Source organism: Clavelina lepadiformis, chromosome 5 (assembly GCF_947623445.1).
Source record: "Clavelina lepadiformis chromosome 5, kaClaLepa1.1, whole genome shotgun sequence".
Taxonomy (NCBI): domain Eukaryota; kingdom Metazoa; phylum Chordata; class Ascidiacea; order Aplousobranchia; family Clavelinidae; genus Clavelina; species Clavelina lepadiformis.
Genome location: NC_135244.1, coordinates 12,928,296 through 12,955,670, shown reverse-complemented (window position 1 = coordinate 12,955,670; position 27,375 = coordinate 12,928,296). Strand labels below are relative to the sequence as shown.

Sequence of the window (27,375 nt, the reverse complement as noted above, 5' to 3'; positions counted from 1 at the left end):
GAATGACATGGATAACATTAGTTGTATATCATCTTTGCAAGCTGTGGTAGAAAATTTACTCGTTCAAACATTCAGTGAAGAACAAAGATCTGGGCACGAAACAGAGACTTCAAGTCATGCATCAGAGCGGATGCAACTTCCAATACAGTCAATTGATCGCATTTCCTCTGCTATATCTTTGGATGATTTTTTTCAAAAGTATCTGCTGAAAAACATACCTTGCATTATATCAAAGTGGATTACCAAAGACTGGACTAGCTGTAAACAATGGAGTGTATTACATAACGGGAGATCTCTGCCAAACTTTCAAGAGTTTCTAGGATTAGGGTCAAGTGTTGTTTCTGTTGCCGACTGCAGGTATGCATTAGTTTCTTGCTTTAGAAGCGAAAATGTTGGAAAGAACAAGCAATTTAAAGCAAAAGTTTTAACTTGCATTGAGTATAAGTATAGTTACTACTCGATTTTTTGCATCTACTCTGGCTCTAACGTTATGTTTTGAGTTTCTTATCTGTTGTGATTCGATTCTTGCAGTGGTAATGTTATCTACCGCAGAATTCATAAATAGAAAATAACAAGTATATATGTACGATAAATACCAATCATTTATTTATCTTGTTGAGAACAGAAAAAGAGAATTTAATTCCCAGCCTAAAGAGGATTGGTTGTTGAAGGATTATCTTGCCTATTTGGAGAACTATATAAACAGTGGTTATCCTAAAGAACAGAGATGTTTGTACTTAAAAGACTGGCATTTGACACGGTTATTATTAGTGAACTATATTCAGATTGTTTTTATGGATTAGAAAACATAATAAATTTTATGTAATGGTATACATGTGACCTATGTAATACATAGTAACGTTTTTCAAAGTGGAATCTTAGCTTTTTTATGCAATTTCAATATACAATACCTATTATACCTACTGCTAATCCACACCAAACCCAGGTACTTCATAAATTAAACTTCCACGGTTATCTACCTTATCTACTAACCAACAACCTTGCGCATCTCAAACAACACATTATATTAAATTGGTAATACAGTATGTTTTAAAGCAAAGTGCATGATATTAGATGCACATATTGATTTACTAAATATATGCTGTACTGCATAAAGAAGGCAAACGGGTAATTTTAGTTGTTGTGGGTTTTACACAGGGATCATCCAGATTTGAAAGTATATTCTGTGCCAACATATTTTAGTGATGATTGGTTACTTGAATTATATAGCCATGGCCAGCCTCCCTTTGATGATGACTTCAGATTTGTTTACATTGGACCCAAACAATCGTGGTTTGTTACTGTACAATATGAGGTGCATGTTCGCATAATACACTTAGTAAAGGACATTCATATGACATAGGACTCCTTTCCATGCTGATGTTTTCAGATCTTACAGCTGGTCTGCCAATGTGTGTGGGAAAAAGAAGTGGTTACTTTATCCACCCGGATACGAGGTAACAGTTTTAACCAAATGGCATAGTCTCAGTTTTGTATAAAATGGAGATTTTTATCAGGATCAACTGAGGAATGAAGCAGGGAAATTACCATACGACATAAGAGTATTGGAACACTGCAGTAGCGAAAAAAAATGTCCAATATCAATAATACAAGAAGCTGGTGAAATCGTGTTTGTTCCCAGTGGATGGTATCATGAAGTTATCAATTTGGTGGGTTCTTGTTGATAGAACGTTATAGTCCAGTCAATCCGGCTCAAAATAGGGCTTGACCCACCACTAATTGCAAATGTTTTGACCCATACATTTTCTGAAAGCTTACATCATACAGAATAACTTACTAAAAATCTGCCACGAAAAATTTAGTGGAACACCCCTTTTTGGGGGTAAAAACAAAATGGCCGCCATGTGTCCCAAAAATCTTCATTTTAACGTATCTTTTCACCTAATTCATGTAATTTAGTTCTGTAAAAGAGCTCGTTCTATATTTCTGGTACAAGGAATTTATAAACATACACTGGAAAGTTGAAAAATGAGATAAAAATTTGTCTTAATAAAATGGCCGCCATGAGTCTCAAAAATCTTCGTTTTTCCTTATCGTTTAACCTAATTCGCACAATTTAGTTCTGTAAAAGACCTAATTTTATCAAACAATTAATAGTTCAAACCAAGGCATCATCATCAGAGTCAATGTCTTCCATTAGGCCTAATGACGAATTTGAACATAACCCATGACATTCATCACATGCAACTGTACATTCTAAACCAGATTTCCGGCATGTGCATCGAAGTGTAGAACAGCCGGTCTTGCAGTTGCAGACAATCATGTCCAGGAACTGAGATGGAGCTGGAGGTTTGTCTGTCATCACAGGCACCAGACTGCCTTCACTAAAACGTCAACCCCACTGTTCCGGTGGCACATCTGTCTCATGACCCAGCCACACCTGTACTTGATGATATACCCTGAGACTGTGAAACCTCGCTGCTGATGACATGTGAGGAAGAGAACATGGGTCTACTGCAGTCGTACTTCTTGCTGTCTTTCCACAGAAAATTTGATATCTTAGATCGTCAAGATTGTCATCTTGCCTTCCATTGTACATGGCAATTAGAGCCAACTTCCCTGCTTTTACAACATCATTTGCATTTGCAGAGAATAACATGAAAGTTGCAGCAGCTGTTCTGAAGTTTTCATCAGTTCTTAGTTTTGTAACAGCTTTCTGTTTGCCTATTCCAAATACCCTTGAAGTGGTATCACATCCCAACAGTGCAAGGGCAAAGAGAAGATTATTTGACACAGTGTCTCCAAGAAGTTTTCTGGTGACTGAAATGTTCCAGCACTTTGATGGTTTTTTAGTGCCCTTTTTAGATGCTGTTTGCAACCAGATGTTGTGTGTGGTATTACTCTTCTTGTAATGTATGAGCAAAATCAGAATGTCAGTATCACTTGCTAAAACTACAGTGTCTTGTTGCTGTGCAGATGACATCGCGGTTTCTACTATCAGGACATCTGCATCTCCTCTGGCATGGTGGACAACACATCCTGCTCTTTCGAGTCTGTCCCCTATCATATGGATTAGTCGCTGTTTATTTTTATGGTTAGCAAGAAAGTCTTCCTTTTTGGTTTGGAGCTTCATTGTTGGATCGAAGATTACTTCAGCCCCAATCCTACCAATAGTTCTTCGGAAGTGAGCACCATCTTTTGTGGAAGGCGAATCTGTGTAACCATCAAACACACCAATACAGGTTCCATATTTGGACATCACATAATCAGTGTACATCTGCATAATTTCATCCCATGCAGCTCCTTTTGTCCAAGGAAGTTTATGGAGCAGGGCACCTCCATCTAGTACATGCTGGACTAAGGGCTTAGATGGTTTTGGAGCAGACTCAATTGATGAAGACCACAAGAAGTCAGCCAAGGAGGCCTTGTTGGCTGGTCTAATGATGGACTTTGATTCAAACAAGGCTGATGGAAATTGACAAAGTTCATACTGGAATACCTCTGGTAGCTGATTCGTTGTTGTGCCAGCACAGACTAAACGTTGAAATAGGAGGATGGGATCAACACTCACTTCCCTGTCCTTGACTTTGACCGATTCTTTTGCACCCATGGTGATGGCTTGGTGTTTCTTTCTGAAGGAATGCTCAGTCACCTTTACTCCAGGCATTAGTGCAAGGATTTTCATACCTACATCCCATGCTGAGTCACAGTTGACACTGTCATGAGCTGCAATGCCCGTCACTATGCTTCTCAGGCTTGGTGGGCCATCCTTTCGAAATGGATTTCTCACTATCAAATACTGAATTAGATCTTGAAGATCTTTCATATCTCTGCTCATCCTTGCTGGGGTACTCTCTTTGTGTTGCTCACTGGTGAGAAATTTCACCCCTGTGAACTCTTGCATGGTTTCATTTACTTGGGTGCATGCTGGTGCAGATAGAACCCAGATGAGTCGTTGTGTCTCTGTCAATCCACGCCCCTTTGTAAGTCCACCCCTTGACTTCAGGCTCCTCATTAGACATTTTTCGATTGTCAGGTCAGTCCAGAGACCAGCCCAGCATCTGTCTGTGCGACGAACAACGTGATGTCCTTCCATGAAGTGCTTGTGGACAAGAGGCATCTCACTCTGAAGTTTGGACATCTTGGCTAGGTACAAGTGGATACTTTTCACATAGGGATTGTGACCTGATGGCTGATGCCTCCAAGTACGGAAGCATTTCATACATGGACTGCAGATGCAATGGCCATAAACCTAGTCGCTCTGCTTTAATAAATTTGCACAGGATTGTGACCATCGAAATGTATTGTAGCCAAAGTCGTGCTGTTCTAAATTCTTTTAGGGTGTCTTTAGTTTGCTGTACTTTCTGTTCTAAGCACTTCATTCTGATCTAAATCTGATGGAGATACTGCGCCTAATAGTAGTCGTTTCATTAGATGTCTCAACTGAAGAATCAAGTGGTTGTCCTGTTCGTGGTCATCTGAAAAGCACCCATCGGATTCAGGAATATAAGACAAGTTGATATCTAATGCTGACGAGGTTAACAGTGCATTAAGGGCTGCATCCACCAAAAGATGTCCTCTGACTGCGCGAGTCACTGCTTTTCCGGACAGCATGTGGACCACTGAATTAGGTGCATAAACTATTTCCAAGAGTTGTTGAAGTCCAGTTCCGTTCATCAAATGTCCAATGCTGCCTAGGTAGCTCATCATGGTGTGAAATCCTCCGAGTCTTATCACAGATGGTTGAAGTTCTGGCTGACTTTCAACCATGCTAAATGACTTTAGCCACAATGGTTGATCAAGTGTGATGACAGGACACACTTTGTATCTGGTTGCATGAGACGAAATGAAGTTCAGGGTAGAATAGATGCATGAGAGATCACTGGGGTCCATGGCCTCCTTGGTGGATAAGTTGCATGAAGCCCGACCATTAAGGACGTGGTACCTTAAGAACCAAAGACGATTCCCATAATAGATTTGCCATTGCGTATGGTTCTTCTACACCAGGATCATTCAAGTTTCCATACTGCATTTGATGTAAATTCTCTTTGTCTTGGTGGAAGTACTTAATAGAAATTCTGCCAACGTTAATAATGTCATCTGCTGTCACTTTGACTCTTGGTATAACTAATGAGTGCTTTGCTGCCGGTGTCATCATGGAAATAATGCCCATTCCATGAAATGTTCCATAACCATCAATGCTATGCAGATTGTGGTCAACATTATCTGCTGAATATTGAAGAAATGTGCCCTCACTCATATCTTCTACAATGTCAGTATTTTGTGTTACTGTACCATCAAAACTTTTGGAATGCTGCGGCCAGTGCGAAAGTTGACATTACAAGCAGTATGGTAGACTGCATCTGCAGCTGGCAAATCGTGTACATAGAGGACTCTCCTCTTGACAGCATCAGCCCAGGTTCCAGGAAAAGCAACACATGCTTGAAGTAGCTTATCACGGAAGTTCAAAGCTCTAATCGGAATAAGCTTATGGTCATTTTTTTGCCATCATACATGTATGCATGGTACTGTAGTACGTTTCAAAACATAGCTTAAATTTATTAACCTTCATACACTATTTCAAACACACTGTAATGGTTTTTGCTGTTTAGGAGGATACAATATCCATCAACCACAACTGGTTAAATGCTTGTAACATAAACGCCGTGTGGAAATTTCTGCAGATGGAATTAACTGAAGTTGAGAAGGAAATTTCAGATTGTCGGTCCACCATGACAAAAAATGAATGGAGTAGCCAATGCCAGGTATAAATGATTACTTGTGTAAGTATAAAGAGGAATGATTTTTTGCATTTAGACTCCGTTTCAGTAATATAATAGCCTTCATTTCTATACAGCTAATAATGAAAGTTAACAGTGGGATTAACTATGAAGACTTTTTCTCGCTTCTCAACAACATACTAGCTACAAGGAAAAACATTCTTGAAGCATGGTTACCAAAAATTACCAAAATAGGACCAGTGCAAAGTGATTTTCAATTTGTATTTAAGCTTTCGAAGAATTCGATTCAAAGATTAAACAATGTGTTGTGCCACAATAAATCAAAACAAAATCCCGTTTTTAAACTGGACCACTTCCCAATAATTGGTGCCTTAGTTGATTGCTGTCTTATTTTGCCTGTGCTGCTAGACATACTATCGAAAAGTGAATTAGGTTGCTTAGAACTACGTAAGTTTTCTGTTGCTGAAATCGTACTGGAAATATGCAATGATTTGTACTCATTTGTTTCTTGGTTTAATGATTTAATAAACATTGATAAGTGAAAACATTAACTAAAAAACTAGCTCATAACGGATTGTACATCTTCATCTGGTGAATTTATATCTGGTTTATACCCTGGATCTCTGGTTAGCATGGTTTCTTGTATCTTTATGTATGTGGGATGTGCACTTGAAAACAGGTTTTTCTAAAAATAAACAAAAGCCAAATAAATTGTTTTAAACAAAAGTTGAATAAATCATCTTTTTACTTACATGAATGTTTAATTTTAGTAATCCAGGAGCAGTTGTAGTATTTTTTCGTATTTGATACTGAATTGCTTTCCACAAACATTCCAACCCAGGATTTCCAATCTTATTTCCTACATGTGAAAATGGGTTAGTGTAATAATTACGGAAAGCACACTTATGTAATACGTCTTGGCACATTTAAAACAAGAGTGTTTGATAGAGTAAAAATATGATTCGGTAAACTTGCAAAATACTAACGTGATAAATTTAGGTGCACAAGTGTCATACAACCAGAAATAAACACTTTCCCATCTACATGTTCTGCATGTGAGTCTAACAATGGATGAACAATCTCTGGAATATCACCAACATCAGCATCAAGAGAAGTACTTAATGTGGTTACTCGCCTTCCACCATCTTTGGCTCCACCGGATTTCTTCCCTTTTTGTGTCTTGCTGGGTGTTTCATTTGTTACTGAAACTGTATTTTAAGAAGTTTTACAGATACAACAGGTTTCTTAGTTAACACGATCCCATAAAACAGCAATAGCAGTATGTAATGAAATTTTATGATTTTAAGCAAAAATGCCGAGACTGTGTGAAATCCATGCCAAGTAAAATATTTACCGATTAAACCTCCAAGGCTTACTTTCAAACAACTTTCTTTTTTACTCTGCCGCTGACTAAGTAACTTGACACAATCTTTGTGTACTTAACTAATATTTCTGGTTTGACATACCAATCGATGTAAATGAACAGTACAAACATTAGTGTTAGTTCAAAACTTAGAAGGGAATAAAAAATTGTAAAATGTTATAAACAGCACAAAACTTAAATAATTACTTACTTCTGGAAGCCATTCTCACGATCTCTACTCAGCAAGATTAGTATTCACCGTGAAGTATAGTCATTCAAAATATAAAAGTTGATCAGTTAATGGCTAGTCAACTACAAAATGCTAAGATTAAGCAAAAAGCTCAAAAACCTGTAGACGTTTCATTTATGGCAGATAACTTTGTAAAGAACAAATTGACTACAAGAAAAGTATGTAGTGTTAGAAGCCATTACAAACTTAGTAGTTAACGACTGACTCGACGTCTATAACTATCTATCTCTTGCAATCTACAATTCAACTAAAATCATGCTTATGTGAAATAGTAGGACTGAAGTGACAAAAACATAATTGCAAATGCTGTAAAAAGAATCTACAGCTTTCAGTCTAAAATGTGAACAACATGACATAGTACCATACAATTTTGCTGAACAGTTTTAAACATTTTAGCCCACCAAAAATCAAAATTGTTAGGTGAATTTTAAGTAATATTTCCTGAGATAGGCTAAAGTAAGCACAACCAATATATTTGCTTTTTGGTACCACCTTAACTCAAACTTCAGCAAAAGGTATTATTAGTTGTTTGTTCAAAAGGGTGGCACATAGGGTAATTGAGACGGCACTCTCTCTGTAGTCCTTACTATGGGTTGTTCACTACATGATACTGGGAAACTTAAAACCAAATCAGTGTTAATTATTAAAAATTGAACTATCCTCCCAAAGTTGAACACATCGCTTCCGTATCAGAAAAAAATGGTATGAGTATTGACAAAGCGAAAACTTTCAGTGCAGACTACAAGACTAAGTTGGATGCTAAACTTTGTGGTGGACCTCCCACATTTGTGAATTTGCTTTTTAATATGCTTGCTAAAAGTTGATCTCTATTTACACTTTGTATGTCTTAAATGTCCTTATTAAGCATGAGAATTTGAAGTGTTTTGATATGTCACTTAGATGCGAGAGAAAAAAAGACAGACTAAATTTAAACTTTTTATTGAGTTTCACAAGTTTTCATAATGCGTTTACCAATTTGGCCAAAAATGAAATGAAATTGCTTTGTCTCATCGGTCCCACCATTCCCTAATTCTTTTTAACTATTCTGATAACAGTTCCACTCAATACATTCTGACAAAGCATAAACTCTCTTCAACGTATTACTGACTACAGAAATAAAAATAATTACTAAATTATGTTGTTCGAAACTGGCAACTTTAGGCAATTAATATATTGGACTATAAACTAATATATACGCAATTACCTCCTTTTTTACCACGATCTTCTTTTTTTGGTGCCTTGTCTGCAGCATCAGCTTTTTTGTTATCAGATCTCTTTTTTGATGATCCTCTGTTACCTTTAGAAGCCATATGTGATATACTTCTGTTGCTGTTTGGGCGGTCTTTTGAATCCGCTCGTCTGGAACCAGCGGCCTAGTAGCAAGAAAGGAAAACGTAAGTTGTAATTTACAGTATAAGAACACATGTGGTAAAGCGTCTTGACAGTAACAGTTTTTTACAAATGTGTCAACAATGTAGCTGAGTTTAGCTAACATTGCGAAAAAAGTCAGCAAAATTGTTTTAAATTTGATATAACGAGTAATATACTGTATCATTGTCATATCATCAAAAATGTAAGAAACCAGTATTTTTCAAAAATGAATTTGTAATAAAACTGGCCTATATCAAAATTTTTCAAAACACTGTTACTTAAATCAATATTCCATGGTAAATTTCTATTCAGTGGCATACAAATACGCACTTATAACACGTTATATCATACTTGTGATTTACGTAAGCACAGATAATGGTCTCAAAACATAAACTGATCACTGTTCTGTACGTAAATGAGAATTGTCACAATATAAGGTGCTAGTATGAGCATGCTTGAAAGCATGTAAAACGTGAAAATTTCATCGTAACCAAAGACACGGGGTTACTATAAACGAAATCCCATTTTAAGCGATGTAATAATAATTAATAAGTGATGCAAAGGTTTTAAAGCTTAGAAATAGAACTGCATTAAAATATTTTTTAACCACTGGAATATATTATAAAATAGGAAAACATCCTCTATCAACTATTGCCTTGTGGGAGAGGTGCTTGAGTGCCTCGATGAACTTTTGAGCTATGCTAGAGAAAACTTAGTTTTCAAAGGCCTGGGAATACCCATACCAGGTCAGGTCGAAAGTCAGACTAAAAGTGTCCAAAACATAAAACATGAATACATACAAGAATGGCAAACATAGCACATTGTTCATCGCACAGGTAAACAAGGAACATTCAACTTTGAGGCAGAAGGCCACATTCGAATAATGAGTGACATTCTCCCACACAAACCACCCTGTTGTTGTTGTTCAGGATTTGTAAAGGTTTGAAAATTTAAATACAGTTGGGGGTTTTTCCCATGCTCAAACGAGTCTAGACCAAACAAAACAAGTCCTATAAAAATAATTAAAAATAATAATTCTTTCAGGTTGCTTATCGTCCTTAAACTTTGTATACGAAGTTTTGTCAAAAGGGGTTTCCCCTATCATAAAGCGATTTAAACAAAGAGGGTAGGTAACGCTTGTTATTTCAGCAACAGCTGTTCATAAATGTTTGATATCATTGATTTTTGCAAGAGTAGATGTTAAAAGAGACAGCTACTTTAAAATAGCCAATTTTAGTCTTTTGAAATATGATAGATGCTTCATACAAACTGTAATTAACATGATGATTTAGAGAAGAAACTTTTCTGGTCTAAAAGGTCTGTCCAAAATTTGTAAATTGTATTGAAAACTTAAAGTCATAGCAGAGCAGAGATTAAGAAGCCATGTAGAGCATAAAGAAATAATTTCAATTCAAATCTTATTACGTAGCTTTCATAAATATTGGAAGGATTTGTGCCATGAAAATGAATGAAACATTGTACTGTGGTAAATGCCACATATCAAACTTAAACTTCGATCTGGTACTGAATACTTTCTTATTGGTAAAGCATGTGACAAGCTTTATAACAATAAACTTCCTACACTGAAGGAAATATTTCAATACATGTATTACATAAAGGATTTTGAAAGTGGTTATGCTCTTACGGCCAGCTACATTTCTTCAACCTTCGAACATGTATTTAGCATTTGGAAAAAAGCTGGAATTAATGCCATACACAAACCAAATGCTATCAAAAGTCTTGAGCAAACATGGGTCCAATACTACTTAAGAAGCACAAACATCACAAAAGTAATCGGAGCAGTGAAAGTCTGAGCATATGCTAGATTGTCAGGAAAACAAATTTCATATCTTTATCTGTACCATGGAACTTAATAAATAATCCTGAAATTACGACTTGAAACAAGTGACAATGCTACATCAAAGGTTTTATCATCCTTTATATAAGCTTGTGATGGTAGTCAAAATGACTTGCCTTTGTCTCAATCCACAAGTTATAAAGCTCACATTGAAAATCGCCTAAAGGTTTCTGCAGAAACTACTGACGAAACATGCATTGGGATGGAAAACTAACAAAGCGTCGTTTTGGTGAGCAGCATAAACCTCTCTGTGTTAATGCACCTCGCCTTTAAATCACAACAATGGAAAACTTTTAGATGTACAGAAATAAACCCTTTCCAATTACAGCCAGTTTTTGGGGGGTGGAAAGATATTTTCGATCGCTTGCTTAACAATGGGAATTTTTGACCCACTTTCATTCTTTTTTAAATTACAAACGTTCTGGGTATTCGATTGTAAAGATTTCCCTCCGGTGAGTTCCATATGAATTCTTTTGTAACGCCATAAAAAATTGAAAATATGTTGCCTAGTTCTTATTCTACAGCAGCTGATACCATGTGAATACATGAAACGGCTCAGTGTAACAAGAAATAGTGTAAAAAAATCACATGGTTGAACGAAGGGGTTAAAGAAGCTATTCAAGCAAACAAGATAACCTACAAGGCGGTTGGATGTGATGGAATCCGACCTGAAATGTTGAAGTCTTAGAACCAAAGAGGAGTCCTCTAGCGGACAAGGGTGTGTCAAGTGGCATGGAGTAAGGTAAAACACCCAGGTTAAAGAGGGTGGCAAATGGTTGTTACCATTCCAACACATAAGAAGGACTGTTCTAATTGTCCAGGCATTACTCTAATCAGTCTACTCGGTAAGGTGTGTGCCAAATGCCTTGAAAAGTGACCCTGTGAAATAGTTGAGACACACAGTGTTGTTTTTGTCCCGGTCGTAGCACAGTGGATTGAATTTTAAAGAGCGTTGGGAATATACAACAGATCTAAACCGGCTTCATTGATCTCAAAAAAGCAAATAATCGAGTTACTTGAGACAAGCTCTGGAGAGTATTGCAAAGGTAAGATATTAATGGTAGCTTACTTGCCGCCATTGAATCAATGTACAATTGCCCTAAAGTTTGTACCTGTTTGAACAATGTTAAGTTAAAACCTTTCACTGTACATGTTGGTCTCTGTCAGGTGTAGTTGCTGTCACTTCTCTTTTTTAAAGTTTACATAAGCTGGATAGACAAGCATAGCCTTGGCAAAAAGTGTGTCATGGGTTGGAAGTAGGAAGATCGGTCATTTGCAATGTGCAGATGACCTAGCTCCTTCCGGACCCGATCTTCAACATGCACTCGATCGTTTTGTAACAGTTTGCAATGAATCAGGGGTGAAAAAAGGATAAAGAAAACAGAGGTACTTTGAGTCTGAAGAAATCTTGATCACAGCAAGAGTGCAGAGAAACACTGCAACAGCTAGAGAAGTTCAATTACCCGGGAGTGCAATTCATGAGTAAAGGAAGGCAGAACACTGAATTAAACAGCAGATTTTGTGATCAAATGCTGTCATGCATGAGCTTCAACGTGTGGTTGTCATGAAATGAGAGCCGTCTAAGAGTTCTTAATTTTTAACTTCCTTTCCTTGCAATTCTTACCAATGGTCATGAATCTAAGATAATGACCTAAAGAGTACATGCACAGATGCATGTTACAGAAATGGGATTGTTAATAAGAGTTTATATTGTAACGATGTTAGACCAAATGCATAGCAGAATGCAGAAATACATAAATCTCTAAATGCTGAGACCCCTACTTTTTGCATTGAGAGATCCTAACTACGATAGTTTGATCATGTCACCACAATGTCTCGATAAAAACTAAAACACCAGGTTGTGCTTGCCACACCAACTGGTAAAAGACCATAGGGTTGATCAAGAACAAGGTGGTACAATTACATCACGGACATTGCCTGATCAAGACTAGGCAGCCCCTTAACTTAACTGACAAACATTGTGAAAGATCACAAACTGTTCCGGGAGCTCTTAAAGTTGCTGCTCCCACAACCCTCCTGAAGGAGTGAAGTGGGTTTTGAAAAGAGAGAAAGAATGCAAAGCAAACACTGTATAGTAATCAACAAAGTAGTATTTACAGTCATGTTATGACACAAATACATCCAATCAACAAAGAGCTAAGTACTTACAGAACTTCCTCTTCCCATGAAACCTTGCTGTGATATGAGTTTTCGTCTTTGCACAATTTCATCATGTTCAAGACAAATTCGTTGAAGAACTGATGAAAATGCTTTACACCCTTCATCAGATATTTTATTTGTACTCAATGATAATGACAGTAAAACCCTGTTCATTCTCAAACCCTATAAAAGTATGATACAATTAAGCAGCAGCTGGTTTACCAGGCTTGCTCTACTGTAAATTTATGTTGATTCAAGTTTTATAAATACCCTTACCTTTGCTAGTTCTGATGCACCGGCATCACCAATCAAATTACAGCTAAGATTAAGAGTAGTTAGTGGAATAGTTGTTTTCTTGTTCTGTAAAGATTTTCCAATCAGTGTTGCGCCTATGTCTGTTATTTGATTGTTTCTCAGACAGAGGTGTTGCAATCTTCAATAAAAGGTATATGATTTTCATTTCTCAGTTTTCTCAATGTCTTTGAAACTAACACAAAATGACAAAAAAAGCATATCGCTGTAGTTTTCAATTTTTTCTATTTCAGGTACCCCTTTTGCTATAGCCAAACATGTGGTGTAACCCTTGCACGAAAGAAAATATAATGCAAATATTGACATTCCATTGTTAAAGGTTAGAAGTGGATAATAATGTGTTAGAATGCCGTTCTCTTAAACCGTATCTAGCAAGAAAGTGGGAAAAAAGAGCATGCAAATGTGTGACTGCTGCACAAAGTATAAACTATTGTACTTTTTCGATTGATTGTTTACTTATTATTACTTAAGGGAGGTTTGGTGGTTGTATAAAAGAAAGATTTTAACACAGGAATTTCTACCACCTTACCAATAACCATCTGCTTTTATTCTAACCACAAGGTTAACCAAAAAACTAGAAGATTTTTTAAAAGCAGATCTCACCTACATTTACCAAATATGCTGCACCAAAAAGCATACCATCTCATCATTTAATTACATTCAAACAAACTGTGACCAAACAAAGCTGTATTGCCATGCCTGTCAGCTGAGTGCTTAGTCAGCTTGTTTGGCTTGACTAACACTTGCATATTTATATGTAGTTTTAATTGATACATAGAACTACAGGCTGATTGGGTTAAGTGGAGTATGTTCCATATGTGCCTGGTTCGAGAAGAAAACAACAAGAAAACAACGAAAATTCTGGATCGCAGCGAATTCCTATAACTATATGATGTCCACATGCTGTTCAATGAAACCAGGACCGTTTTGCAGATTACTGGGTTGTATTACATGTTTCTTGTAAACATCAATAAAACCACTCTTAGCTGACATGTTTGTGTCGTTATGCTCAAATCAATCGAAATCCTGATTGAAGTTTTATTGAAAAAAGTCATAATAACAATAGTGTGAGAAAGTTCTCAGGCGTAATATAACATTACCGTTAAGCAAAAACTATATATACACTTGTTTTTAATAAGAATTCTTTTAAGATTTTGAAACATGCATTGTGAACAGAAGCAATTTACAAGATATTTGTTCTTGGTCATTGAGCAACTATCCATTCTTTTTATTATTATTCTGAAAAAATACTTTTAAAAACAAATTTTAGTCTGTAAGTTGTAACATTACAAGATTTAAAAACATTATGATATTAAAGTTCATTATTGTTTGCAACTTCATGAAAAGGTATAAAATGGATGGATTTTGTAATTTCGCATTAAGTTTTGATGTTTTCAGAAAGTCACATTAAATAATTCGCAGCATTCACATTGAATAATTCAAGTTTGCATTCATAACAAACTATCTAAAGAGAATTTAGCAATATTTAAACACCATAATCTAAATAACACTGTCTTATTACAAAAACTTACAAATATCTAAAAAGACTTACTGGCTATCTTCGGCTAAAACAAAATAGTATGGTTCTGAACTTGGAATTGGGTTTCCATCCAATACTAGTGTTTTTAAGCATGGAACACTTGGGAAAAAGCTGGCTAAAGATTTAAGGGTGGTTTCTCTCAGTCCAACATTCCAAAGGCTGAGAAAAAAGCCGCAGTGATCATAATAGGTAGGCCATTTCCAGTTATATAAGCATAATTATTATAAGTATATAAGCATAATTTGCCTCAATTTACCAACATACATTATCAATCTTAAATTAAACTTATGCTTTTAAAATTTTTAAAGTAGTTAAACTTCACGACTATTTATTTAGTAACAAAACCAGGACTACCATGTCTAAAATACTTTTTGCTTAAAACCAGAAGCCTGTGCTTGCTCAAGTAAAACGAATACCACAACCGTAGGTAAAAGTATGTTTTATACATACGGACATATGTTTCTCATTTAATAAACTTATAAAAGGTTAACACTTTAGTGTAACTTTTTACAAAAATATTTGACTTTGTCACCTTAAGGTCTATTTTTTTTTGCCGTGAGGACTGTCGTAACTCTGACTCGACTTAAACGTCACTTTAGACCAGTGGTTCCCAAAGTGGGCGCTGACTACTTAATGGGCGATTGGGGGGCGCTAATAATAAAGTGGGCAGTAACAAGAACAGTCCCAAAGTAAACATTTGCGCTGTTTGTATAATAGTTTTATGCTTCGATTTACTTATTTTCCTTTCGTGTGTTCGGTTTCATAGTCTGAGAATTTTCGGATAATCCTAAAATAAAGTACATTTATTGGTCTCACTATTCTTATTGTTACGTTAATGGACGAATTCCAACAGTATTGCGTCATAATAATCTTGCGTTTTTTCTCATGTTGCATATGCCAAAGGGTATTTAAGCCACGAGGAAGCTAGTGTGATTGTGAATAGCAATATTCTTAGATTTTAGTTAGTGAGCCCGTACCTAGGTATAGTTATTTTATTCAGTCATTACAGTGCTAAATAATGAGTTCAGTCAAACGAAAATGCAGGCAATACAGCTCAACTTATCTCCAGTATGGATTAATTTCAGCCCCAAATTCCGAATCACAGCCAATGTGTTTGCTGTGCTTTAAAGTGTTTTCTAATGAAGCGATGAAGCCGTCCAGACTTTCAGAGCATTTAACGAAAATTCAGCCAGATAAAGTAGCCAAGAGTGCAACATTTTTTAAAATGGTCCGGGACAATTTCAAAAAACGGAAAACTATTGGCACGATGTTTTCAAACCTTTCCCATACAAGTAATGATGGATAATATGCATCTTACAATTTGTATTTGATGCTTGCAAGAAAAGGCAAGCCGCACACGATCGAAGAATTGATCTTGCCATCAGTGAAGGAAGTTTTAGACACCGTTTTGCATCACAAGGCCTCTTCTACAGTTATTAAATCTATTCCTCTGAGTAACAATACTGTTCAGAGATGAGTGGATGAGATGGCCACCTATATAGAAGATAGCTTATGCAGCATCATCAGGAATACTGAATTCAGTTTACAACTGGATGAGTCAACTTTGCCAGGAAATGAGTCTCTATTACTTGGGTATGTTCGTTTTGTGAATGATGGAGTTTTACATGAAGAGTTGGCAATCGCTTTAACAGTGGATTCAGATACTCGGGGTGAGACAGTTTTTCAAAAAGTTAAAACATATCTCGAAAAAAAACAAATTCCAGTTACCAATATCATAGTGTGTGCAACTGACGGCGCCCCATCTATGATGGGCCATTACCGTGGCTTCATGGCATTCCTAAAAGCAGCGAATCCAAACGTGCTTACAATTCATTGTGTGATTCATCGGCAGCATTTGGTGGCCAAGAATATCAGTGGTCGTCTTAACATCTCATTGAAGATTGTCATCACGGCAGTAAATAAGATTAAAGCTCATAGACTTAACACACGCTTGTTTAAGCAATTGTGTAAAGAGAACGACGAGGCCCTCGAGCGCTTACTTCTACACACGGGAGTAAGATGGCTCTCCAAGGGAAGCTGCCTTGCACGATTTTACACACTGCTAGATACTGTTGTGGAATTCTTGGAAAGCTGTCACCCTGGCCTTGCCAAAGAAATTATTGCTATAAAATGATATCGCATATTTGTCAGATATATTTTCCAAATTTAACGAATTGAACCTATTCCTTCAGGCCAACGAGGTAAATCTAATCAAGCTAAAATCAGCACTGTGTTGATTAAAAAATAAGCTTGTGTTGAATGGGCGAAATTTAGCTACACGAAATTCTTCCAGTTTTCCAGCTTGCAACAATTTGCTATCAGCGACAAAGGTATTTCTAATGTTGACGTTGAGACATACAGCAAGTACATTCAGGAATTGCATGAAGACATGGAAGTTCGGTTTCAGGATGTAATACAATTGGAGATTCCTGACTGGATAATCGACCCATTCATTGATATTTCCGAGCAGGGGATTCTTGCAAAATGATTTTGAACTCAAACCAAAATTCCGTATCTCGTATCAATCATTTTGGCTGAAACGTGGAATTAAAGTGAAATATCCTCACGTGTGGGACCGGGTAAAAAATTTTTTCATTGCATTTCCCAGCTCATGCTTATTAGAGCGTACTTCAGTGCCGTCACAATGCTTCTGGACAACAGAAGAAACCGCCTGGACATAGTGAGACGAGGAGATTTACGAGTGTTATGTAACAACATGTTTATGATGTAACAAAAGCTTTGTTTGACTTGAATGGTGGATGATGTAATAATGCCTGCTATCTAACTTTGATGGCAGGAGCTAGACTTGTAAACGTTCGAATTATTTGCTTAACGATGCAGTTAAAGAAAAGCGATTACACAGTTCGAAAGAGGAATGTCCTGCCGTGTCAGAAATGTTTTAGTTGTCAAAATTGACTCATCATACGTCGAGTAATTGTAAAAATTTCAGGCTAATTTTAGTGCTGGTTTTGCAAGCGTGCATGTGCTTTTTCCTTGCTTCTCGAATGGATAGTAAATTTGTTGTTACTTTTTTGTTAAATGGGCGTTTGATAGTCAGTAAGTTGTCCAGGGGGGCGTTATCTGAAAAAAGTTTGGGAAACAATGCTTTAGACGTTCAAGTCAAGTTATGAGAAATGAGCCATTACAACACTGGTTGCTTTGTTGGGAGCAGAAATGTCCCGATGAAAATTTTACAGGGAAATAGCACAAATTTATATCATGGTGTGAAAATGTGGAAAAACCTTGAGCTTAAAACATGCAAATACACTAAAAGACAGACAAAAATCATAGTATTAGCACACCCATCGGTTATTCACTTGAAGAAAGCTGGGTAGTTGGACAGCATTCTAATTAATTCTCTTCAGTGCAATGAAAAGAGTGTTTGAAGGGAAATTGGAATACAAGACAGATGGGAAAAACCAAGATTTGACAACATCAAGCGCACTATTATGCAAAAAAAAATTTCTAGAACAAGACGTTTATATCAAGCATAACGTTTATATCGAACCATCATCACATGGTTGTGACATGTTGTGCTTAGCGTGGCGTATTATGTAGTTTATTTTTTGCCGGTAACTTTGCCAAGTAAAAAATTTTGCTTGAGATTACTCTCAAACCAGCCATTTTTTATTCACTACATAAAATTATAGTCTTATGGAGCGGCAAGCAAAAAAACCTTAAAAAAAAGGGCGTTTGGCTACTCGTGGTTCCACTCGCATGTTATAAGGAGCGTCGCTCCAAAAAGAAGGTATAAAGGCTCAATTTTGAGCGCGGTTGTCCCCACCTCTGATTATAAGTGCTCAGGAACTTATAGTTTGAAACACAAACAAGCAAACTAAGTACAAAAAATCAGATGTTTAATTATGCCTACAAAGTAAAAATAAATTAGGAAGCAAAAGTCAATGATGCAAAGATCATTTCCTTTGATGTTTGATAGTCTGGTTGCAATTTTGCTGTACTAGTACAAAGCTAGGATTTCATTTTCGTTCATTTCATTCAAAAAAAGAACAGAACAAAAGACAGTGTTTTAACATAAAGTGCTGTTCTAAAATTCAGGTGTACATAATACTCTACAAGCTAACACCCTTGCAGTTCAATCAGATACATGTAGTTAAATGCATTTTATCACTAAACAAAACGATATCAGATACATTAAATACATATAGTTACAATGCACAGTTGAGCAAGTTTAAAATGAGGGGCAAATCCAAAAACAAATTGGTGTTAAAGCAAAGAATAGTTGCCAGTAAATTTACTAGAGAAAGGACTTTTAATAAGGTGTTTTGGTTAAGCAGTTATTGCCACAAATTTGGCCTATTTTATGACAAAGATGGTGGAAATTATGATGTCACAATGTTTACACAGCATGTTTTATAACTGAGGTTTGAATTAAGCCTGGTACCAGCGGTAGGCTAGCTAATGCTTTTTGGATAAAATACATTTCTATAGGTTTCATATTTCTATAGGTTCTATAGACAATTAGTAGTTAATGATTATTTTCAGGGCAGGAATGTCACAGTTCTGAACCAATAACAATTACATTTGTTTTTCACAAATATCTGGTATGAGAGACTATGAGAGGTTCCTTCATGAAATTTTTGCAGTTAGTTGTCCATTCTCTTGACCAAGAATAGTTAATTAGGGCAGTTTTAAAGAAATTTACGCTACAAATTTACATTTACACTGGTCATTTATCTAAATAACACATTAAAGGATGAATTCATACAGAGATATTTTAATGAAAGATGTTACATTTGTTTAACATAAGCAGTTTTCACCCTCGCCTGCTTAATTAAGTTAAGCAAACGAAAGAAGCACCAAAACGAAACCATCATACAAAGTTACCGTTCGAATGTTCATTTTTACTTTATATTTTCCTATGCGGATTATCGTTATTGCTACCACATATAGCTTGACTGCAGTTATAGTTACTTGGCTTTGCTAGCAATAAACAACATCAACATTTGACCTCATATTACACAGAATCTTTCCAAACTACGTAATTATGACGCTTGTAATCTTTAACAACAATAATTAATAGATTATTTATACAAAAAGTATTCGTGAACTTAATGTTTATTTTCAACGTCTGGTCAACATCGTATACATTTTTGTTTTATCTCGTGCGACTTCTAGAAAGGTCGGCTTCTAATATCGTAACTGCCTTCCTTTGTCACTCAATCTTATACAAAGACTTCTTTGTAGTACTGGCAAGTGGTTTTGATTGCTAAGGAGAAACTTTAAACCAGTTTATGATATTAATTGGAAAAGCTTTGTAACTAAAAGTCGATCTACACAGACTTTAAATTTTTTCTTAGTGTAGCGTTGCAATGAATCACACATCACTGTGCAAATGTGAATTAACCTAACATTATAAAAAAATTCATAAAAGCAAGGTGTGATTCAACCCGACATTCTATACTAGCGTTTTTTTAAAAACAAATCATTCAAAGGTCTTCAAACCTTCCTTGATAGCCTTTTTTAACAATAACCATTGCTTTCATTCCTTTCATCACGAAATTATTCATACAAATGTACCATCGCACATACACTTTCCGCCTTTTTTCTTTCAACGCAGTAATCAACATCACGCTTTTAATTATATAATAATTTAAACATTTGTGCAGAGTAGTAACCATAGCGTTCAGTGAAAATGTGTACAAAAATCGTATTTGAAAAGATAGTACTATATGAGGTAAATCAAAACCTGTGTGGGCAATGATTGTAATCAGACAACATCGGTTCCAAAAATAAGATCCAGGTCGTTTTGGATTTGGTTCTCCAAGGTTCTATATTCAAATATGCGCATCCCTATTTGTCAGCCACAAAAAGAATCCTATTCATACTTCATCAAATACCCGAGTCATGTACATTATTTGTATACTGTAACAAAACAGGAGCCACCACATCTTTCATACACACAATACATTTGTGTTTTTTTCCACCTACTTATGGCAATAATTGCTTAACCACAGCATATTAATAGAAGTCTTTTCACAAGTACTGACTAACAGTTATTCTTTGACTTTTTTGGATTTGCCCCTCACTTTAACAGTAACCAACTACTATACATATTAGTTTAAAGTAGTAAACAAGGAAATTCACTCAAACCAAATAGTCACGGTCATATATTTCATAAGATACTGAAAAAATTTGTTTTTTAAATTACTTGAGAGTTTGTAGATGATCTAAAATGCAAGATTTCAGGACTCCAACTACGCTTTCTTGGAGTTTCCAGCTTCGTATAAACATTTCTTTTGCATGGTTGATTTGCATTTGCTTGGTATCCTCTACTTCAAATTCAACCTACAAGACAAATGTTTTCGGAAAAATGGATTTTTATGGTAGTTTTAAAACTCTTTTTTATGTCTTCTCAAATAAAACAGGAAACATTCTCTACAAAGTATGACAAAAATAATATTTTTAAACAAAAACATTATCTTATTGGGCACATAAGATGCTAAAAACCGTATTTAAAGGAGCTGAATGAATTTCAATGCTTTATCTCATTCTATTTACTTTGCCAGCTCAAAAGTGTAGAATTAATCTGATCATAATTCCACAAAATAGCAATAAAACTACTATGTACATAATTATATGAAAGTCTAAAAAGCATTAGAAAAATTCAAATGTTTTCAACAAAAACAATTCAGACAAAATGCAGGAATGTGTCTGATTTTTTTATCGCAATCTACTTCTTGTAATTTAATGCACAAAATTTTATTTTCATTGCTACAACATTATGACACTATTTGTCTGATGGATGGAGGAGATGGTGACAGATGCTATAGTTGTTTGGAAAATTTTATTGATGACATAAAAGCAAATGAAAGGGCAAAAATCCTAACCTGTTTAAGTAGTGAAAAAATATTCACACTACAAAGTGGACTAGGTCAGTTTCTGTTATTATAAATTACTCAACGACGATGGCAGAAGTGTGTTACACTAGTAAGACTTTACTAGCATTAGGTGGATAGTATTAATAGAATTAGAAAATGAGTACAAGTAATTCCACAAAAAGTAAAAATATGCTGAGAGTTTCATTAACTGGTGTTATGTAACCCTATCATAAATCTACAAGGTGTTGATTGTAGAGCTTACACAAGCAAGAGACATAAATTCCAAAATTATACAAATTTTTGTCTTGTTTGCTTTTAAATCCAAATGTAAAATGTAAAAATGAATTCAAACTTATGTATGCGTTTGCACACATAAGTTCCGTTTTTGGTCAGGTGTAGCCTACCAAGCTGGTTATACTTGAAATATGCGAATAAAAACTTCATAAAACACTGAGTTTTAAAATAAATATACAGTATATATATAAAAATACCAATTACAAAAATATTAACTTACTTGTATACTTGGCCTAAATGTGGTTGAATTAGGAACCAAAATATATGTTGTTGGATCATCCATCTTCATCGCTTCTTCATCTAAAATACAAAATTTATAAATCAATCTCATATTTTTTTGCAATATACTGAAGAAAGCATCATTGGTGCTAATATAGAAATTGTGGAGTTATGTAACAATTTAAATAGATCCAAAAAAACTTCATTGAATATGATGGCAACTTTGATGTTAAAATAATTTGCATAACTACAAATAACGCCAAAAAATAATTCATATGACAACTCAAACAATTGCATTTCAAACTTTAATGATTAGTAAGGCTAGTGTAGTTGATTTTCCTTTGTCTTCTTCTAACTGAATTTTTATATGGGGTGCTACACAAATATGTGATTTTTTTAAACACCTATTAGAACTTAAAGAACTTTTAAACACCTGTAAGCTTAACAACAAAATAAAATTCCAAAGTTTACCATTAGCCGACATCTTTTACAGTTATGCCATCTTTAATAATCAAGAAGGCTAAATAGTTAACAGTTGATACAATTGCTCATAACGCAATTATGATGCAAGAATTCCAACCTACATTTTTCCTGCCACAAAGACAAGCTGCCTTTCAATCAGAGCTGGGCAACCACTTTTTTAAAAAGTGTGTTTCTCACACTCTCAACGATCATCAATTAATAAAGAGGATCGGTCGTGTTTTTGCTCTTCGCTGAAAAACTATTGCGCTCAGTTTGACGCTCACTATCCCACTTTTACCAGTTAAAAACAATTTCACTCTGGCACATTTTCGAAAACTAATTGCATTTATAATTTGTTAATTTTTACGGTAAAACGTGTACCGTATTTACTTGATTGTAAGCCGCGGCTTACAAAGTTTTTTTTTCATCATGTTTGCGGCTTAAATTCAAGGGCGGCTTACAATCAAAGGCGGCTTACATTTTTTCTTTTTGCCTTTTTCCTTGTCGACTTTGCCATAGAATAGATGTTTTGCTGTACTGCGTTGTCTGATACCGACAATTGTGAAGTTGTGACGTGCATTTTAAATTGTCGGTAATCTCGGTGACATCATTGATGATGATGACAATGACAATGACAATAATGAGCGTGAAAGTTAAAATAAACCTTTAAACAGTTTCAGCTTTGCGTGTAAACAGTTGGTATATGCGGCTTACATTCAAGAGCGGCTTACATTAAATTTTTAACATTATCACATGCGGCTTACAATCAAGGGCGGCTTACATTAAATTTTTAACACTATCACATGCGGCTTACAATCAAGGGCGGCTTACAATCAAGTGCGGCTTACAATCAAGTAAATACGGTATCTAACTGTATCCTAACAATTGACTATCAGTTTTGTTGTAAATATTAGGAAATTCCATAGAATCTAAGGTTGAAGAGGTTTGTTTTGGTCACAGATGCAACCTGCAAGTAGTGCGCATGAAGGAATTTCTAGAATTGTATATGCCAATGCTTCTATAACTTAATATTCTTCACTTTCAAAGCATATATCAGCTAAGAAACAAAAAACAGCAACGTGAACCAAGTTACAACACTGTGATGGCAACTTGGCTAATCTGTGTGAGCCACTGTCATCTCATCAGTCATCTGTCTCAATGACCTTGGTTATCAGCTTAAAACATTTAAGCATATATAACGAAACACCATCACATGATTGTGACTTAATGTGGCATATTGCATTGTTTATTTTTTGCCATTACATTTGCGGACCGCAAACTGTAGGTAAAATGAGTCTGATATCAGGTATTTGTTTGCTTCACTTCATGAAATGGTAGTCTTTAAGCAGTTCAAAAACTTACTTTTTTGTGTGTTCGTGCAAAAGACAAAACAGCGTGCTTGTGCCCAGTTTTGCTTTCAAATAGGGCTGAAAATTTAGCCCAGCTCTTGTAGTTGTTAGCATTAGCAGCAAAATAGTCATCACTGGCTGATTCAGTTTTTTTTAAATCATACCACGATACAAATAAAGCTCAGGAAACAGATGTGAAAAGATGTAAAGGCAACAAGAATTAGCTTCCTTAAAGGATTATTGGATAGGTCATCCAATTTTATGTTGGGTGCTAAAAATTTAGATTGCATGGGTGGAATTACTATATAAAAACTGCAATTACTTCAAGTATATGAAAAAACATCCAACATTATTTTTTCAATATTCATAGGTTATTATGAGTATGGATAAGCATAAATTACTCTATATTTACACTGTAATTCTAGTTGGAAAACGTAGAGTTCTACTAGAGGTATTTCAATATTGGTATTCTGTGTTATTTCATTTTATTTAAACTAATTATAACATTGAACAAGACTTACGTGCTCTTATGATACTGTAGCTTCACAGTAAGCTCACAGATCCAATTTACAAAATAGCATAGTTTCAATACTTTACAAAAATACGGAACTAATAGAAACTACCGAGTTTTGCTTCATCTGCAGTGTGTGCCTCTGGCCATTTTGTTCTTGGACGAATAACTGGAGTACAATCTTTTTCTAGCCCAGACCGCAACCAAAGCTCAATGAAGTCATCCGAAAAGTTTCCACTGCATGTGTATGGCTCTGGTGTAGCTAAATCAAAACAAAACTTGAACCGTGATATTTAGCTTAGTTAAGTTTTACTATGGTTTTAACATCAACCCAAGAAACAAAATTATTGGCTATCATACCAATAGCATATTTATTTATAACTTTGAAAAACTTTGAAAGCTACAGTGCATAGCCTACAACTGTAACAGTTAAACCATCACGAAATTTTTAAATCTTTTAAGAAGATTGCCAGAATAGTTGCAAAGTATACATCAGCTTACATTAATATTGTTTCTACAGTGGAAACAGCACATCAGCATAATAGTTATATGACGATTCTTGTGTGTCACAAATAAAATGTAGGTTTGCTTTTTCCCTATGAGCAGAATATATGTTTTCTTCATATAACTACAGTATGTTGAGTGCACATGAAACCAACTAGACCAAGGAACACATAGTTGTCAAATAATTTTGATGTATCCACTAACAAAGAAATGAAAATAAATTCTTAATTAGACCACTGTTTAGGAAATTAATCGGGGTAAATTAATCCAACATTAATTGGTCAGATTTATTCTTAAAAGGTCTTGCATGTGCTGTGGCATTATTGGTCCTCAGCTACAACTATCAGGAAAGTAACGTTATATTTACCAGTATACATTGTCAATGCATATCAGGCACAATTACCACTGTTACCCTGGAAACCAATAAATATTTTATACTGAAATAAAAGCAATCTTATGTTTCGTGTTATAATGAGTGTTTAGGTCAATTCCAGTGTGACTGGATGGGACAAGAGATAGAGTTTTCAATATAGCAAAGGCAAATAATATAGCAAAGGCAAATAATATAACATAAGCAAATAATTAGATAATATTAGCTTGACTGATATGACTGAAATTTACATGCATTTAAAAATGCCAAAAATATCACGAATTCGGGACCATGCAAATGATATCAAATTTCTAACTAATGATAACCCATTATTTGAGAAAATTAAGTCTTTTCCTTATAGATTTTATTGTTGAATCAAACTATACTTTAAACTAAGTTTCAAATTTGATTGTATCATATACGCGAGAGACAGGTCATCTTGAATATGTTCATTGGGACAACATATCCAGTAACTAATTAACAGCAACAGTTTTAGGAATATGTGTTCAAAAAATGCACTATTTTAATTTAACAACTGAAAATAAACAATAATTTACTAATATAAAAATTAATCAGAATGATAAAATTTTGTCTGGCATACAGTGAAATACTGCAAAATGATAATACAGCTAGCAACAAAAAATTAACTGCAGTAGTTACATTAGCAGTAAAAATGTCTACATTGATTTTGTTTGCATAAGAAAAATTGTATAAGAAAAATTGTTTTGTAGGGAATGATTTAATCTGCTAATTTCCTTTCTATTATACACGTATACACTGCAATTTTTTAACTATTGTGCTCTAGTATTAATGATACTGAAATAGTTATGTTTAATACATTTTAAAAAATAGTGACCACAGTACCACACCATAAATAAATAAAAAAGAACAAGTTAAAATTAGAAAAATTTATGACTTAGCAACTGTTATTAAACATTCTAAGCAATTCCATACATGGTTCGGCTATAGCTATTAAAACGACAAAATTTTCAGTTGGCTTACAATGTTATCCTGAATTTAACATTCAGGGCCATAATCAGGTTCAAATTTAACCGAAGAGTATCAGATTTTTTGGCATGACATGTCATATTTCCTAGTTAGTTTATCTATAACTAGCCTGAAAAAGTCATTTTCTAAGTATTTTATCTCAAATTTTTGCATTATTGCATCAATAATTTTCACTTATTTGCTCATTTTTCATTAGGGTTTGCATCGAAAAATCTAATTTCATATAGCTTAACTGATTCAAGGAGTGAGTAACTTTGGTATTTGGGATTATTTTTATTTCCTTTGGGTGCCATTTTGAAAGCAAATTTAAAAAAAAAACATACATTTTCAGAACATTAATTGCCCCATAGTCATGTGACTCACTGGATAATCTTTGTTTAGACACAATTTTAGAATTAATAAATTTGCAGCAAAAGTTTTTCGGCCAATTAATGTCCTGCTTACTGTAGAGGATACTTAGAAGAAAGAAACAAAATAATATCAGCAATAAACTTTTTATGAAATTATATGTAGTCCTACTACTTTTGTAACGGACAAATGTTTTTGTCTTTTTTTTAAACTTAAATTTGTATTCAGGCAAAGGCGAATATAACTAGCTGTTGTTTTATTTTACATGTACGCTAACTTTCACAATATGTACAAAAATTTTAAAAATTGCCTTATATATGTATTGAGAACTAGGAAAAAAGTTTCATTTCATTCATTTATTCATTTTATTTTTCGTCTTCAGTGTGGAGGACAAAAAAATTGTCGGACGCAGGTAGTCGCAAATATATTAGTAATTATTGACAATAATTTCCACAAATTCGACAAGCAAATTTGACAAGGCCTCGAGGGTAAAACGTCCATTAAGGACCAATAAGAGAATGTAAAATAGTTATTAGCATCAGAACGGCATTATTACAAACACATTATTTATAGTTATACATGAATGAATAATTTTCCATGCTTCTCAAATCGACCTATAACAATAGATACAATGGCTGTTTATTTTGCAAACAGCTATACATAAGGAAATTACCTCTTAACACAAACATTATCACAACATCATCTACTAGCTTTACTTACAAGATTCGTCGCCCCCTCGTGAGGTGGCTGAATGAGGAGTAGCACCTTTTCCAGGCTTTTCTGCTTTTTTCCCCATAACTTTTATCAGAAGTACCAGTATATGGGTACTAATTTAAGTTAGCCCCAATTAATTACCCACATACAATTGGTCCAGTAATTCCCAAAACTTAAGTTTACTGTGAAATTGCAATACAC

At 34.9% G+C, this 27,375-nt stretch overlaps 2 protein-coding genes across 5 annotated transcripts; one reads left to right on the top strand and one right to left on the bottom strand.

The window, feature by feature from the left end:
• Positions 1–7: 7 nt before the first annotated feature.
• LOC143461266 (2-oxoglutarate and iron-dependent oxygenase JMJD4-like) lies at positions 8–6,453 on the top strand. Of its 3 annotated transcripts, none has more exons than XM_076959119.1 (7): positions 8–357; positions 626–760; positions 1,159–1,293; positions 1,364–1,457; positions 1,518–1,670; positions 5,646–5,726; positions 5,819–6,453. In XM_076959119.1, exons 1-7 carry the CDS (start codon positions 8–10, stop codon positions 6,242–6,244), a joined length of 1,374 nt encoding a protein of 457 aa, XP_076815234.1. In that variant the 3' UTR covers positions 6,245–6,453. The 3 variants fall into 3 exon arrangements, with proteins under 3 accessions (XP_076815234.1, XP_076815233.1, XP_076815235.1); XM_076959118.1 differs by having other exon boundaries at positions 5,574–5,726; XM_076959120.1 differs by having other exon boundaries at positions 5,574–5,744; positions 5,819–5,958.
• LOC143461265 (leucine-rich repeat-containing protein 71-like) lies at positions 6,200–27,375 on the bottom strand. 2 transcript variants are annotated; one of them, XM_076959116.1, is made up of 12 exons: positions 27,181–27,375; positions 24,343–24,492; positions 21,910–21,989; positions 20,726–20,862; positions 14,569–14,715; positions 12,981–13,137; positions 12,714–12,887; positions 8,520–8,688; positions 7,277–7,300; positions 6,689–6,910; positions 6,455–6,561; positions 6,200–6,387 (listed from the first exon to the last, which is right to left on the bottom strand). In XM_076959116.1, exons 1-12 carry the CDS (start codon positions 27,254–27,256, stop codon positions 6,262–6,264), a joined length of 1,569 nt encoding a protein of 522 aa, XP_076815231.1. In that variant the 5' UTR covers positions 27,257–27,375; the 3' UTR covers positions 6,200–6,261. The 2 variants fall into 2 exon arrangements, with proteins under 2 accessions (XP_076815231.1, XP_076815232.1); XM_076959117.1 differs by lacking the exon at positions 7,277–7,300.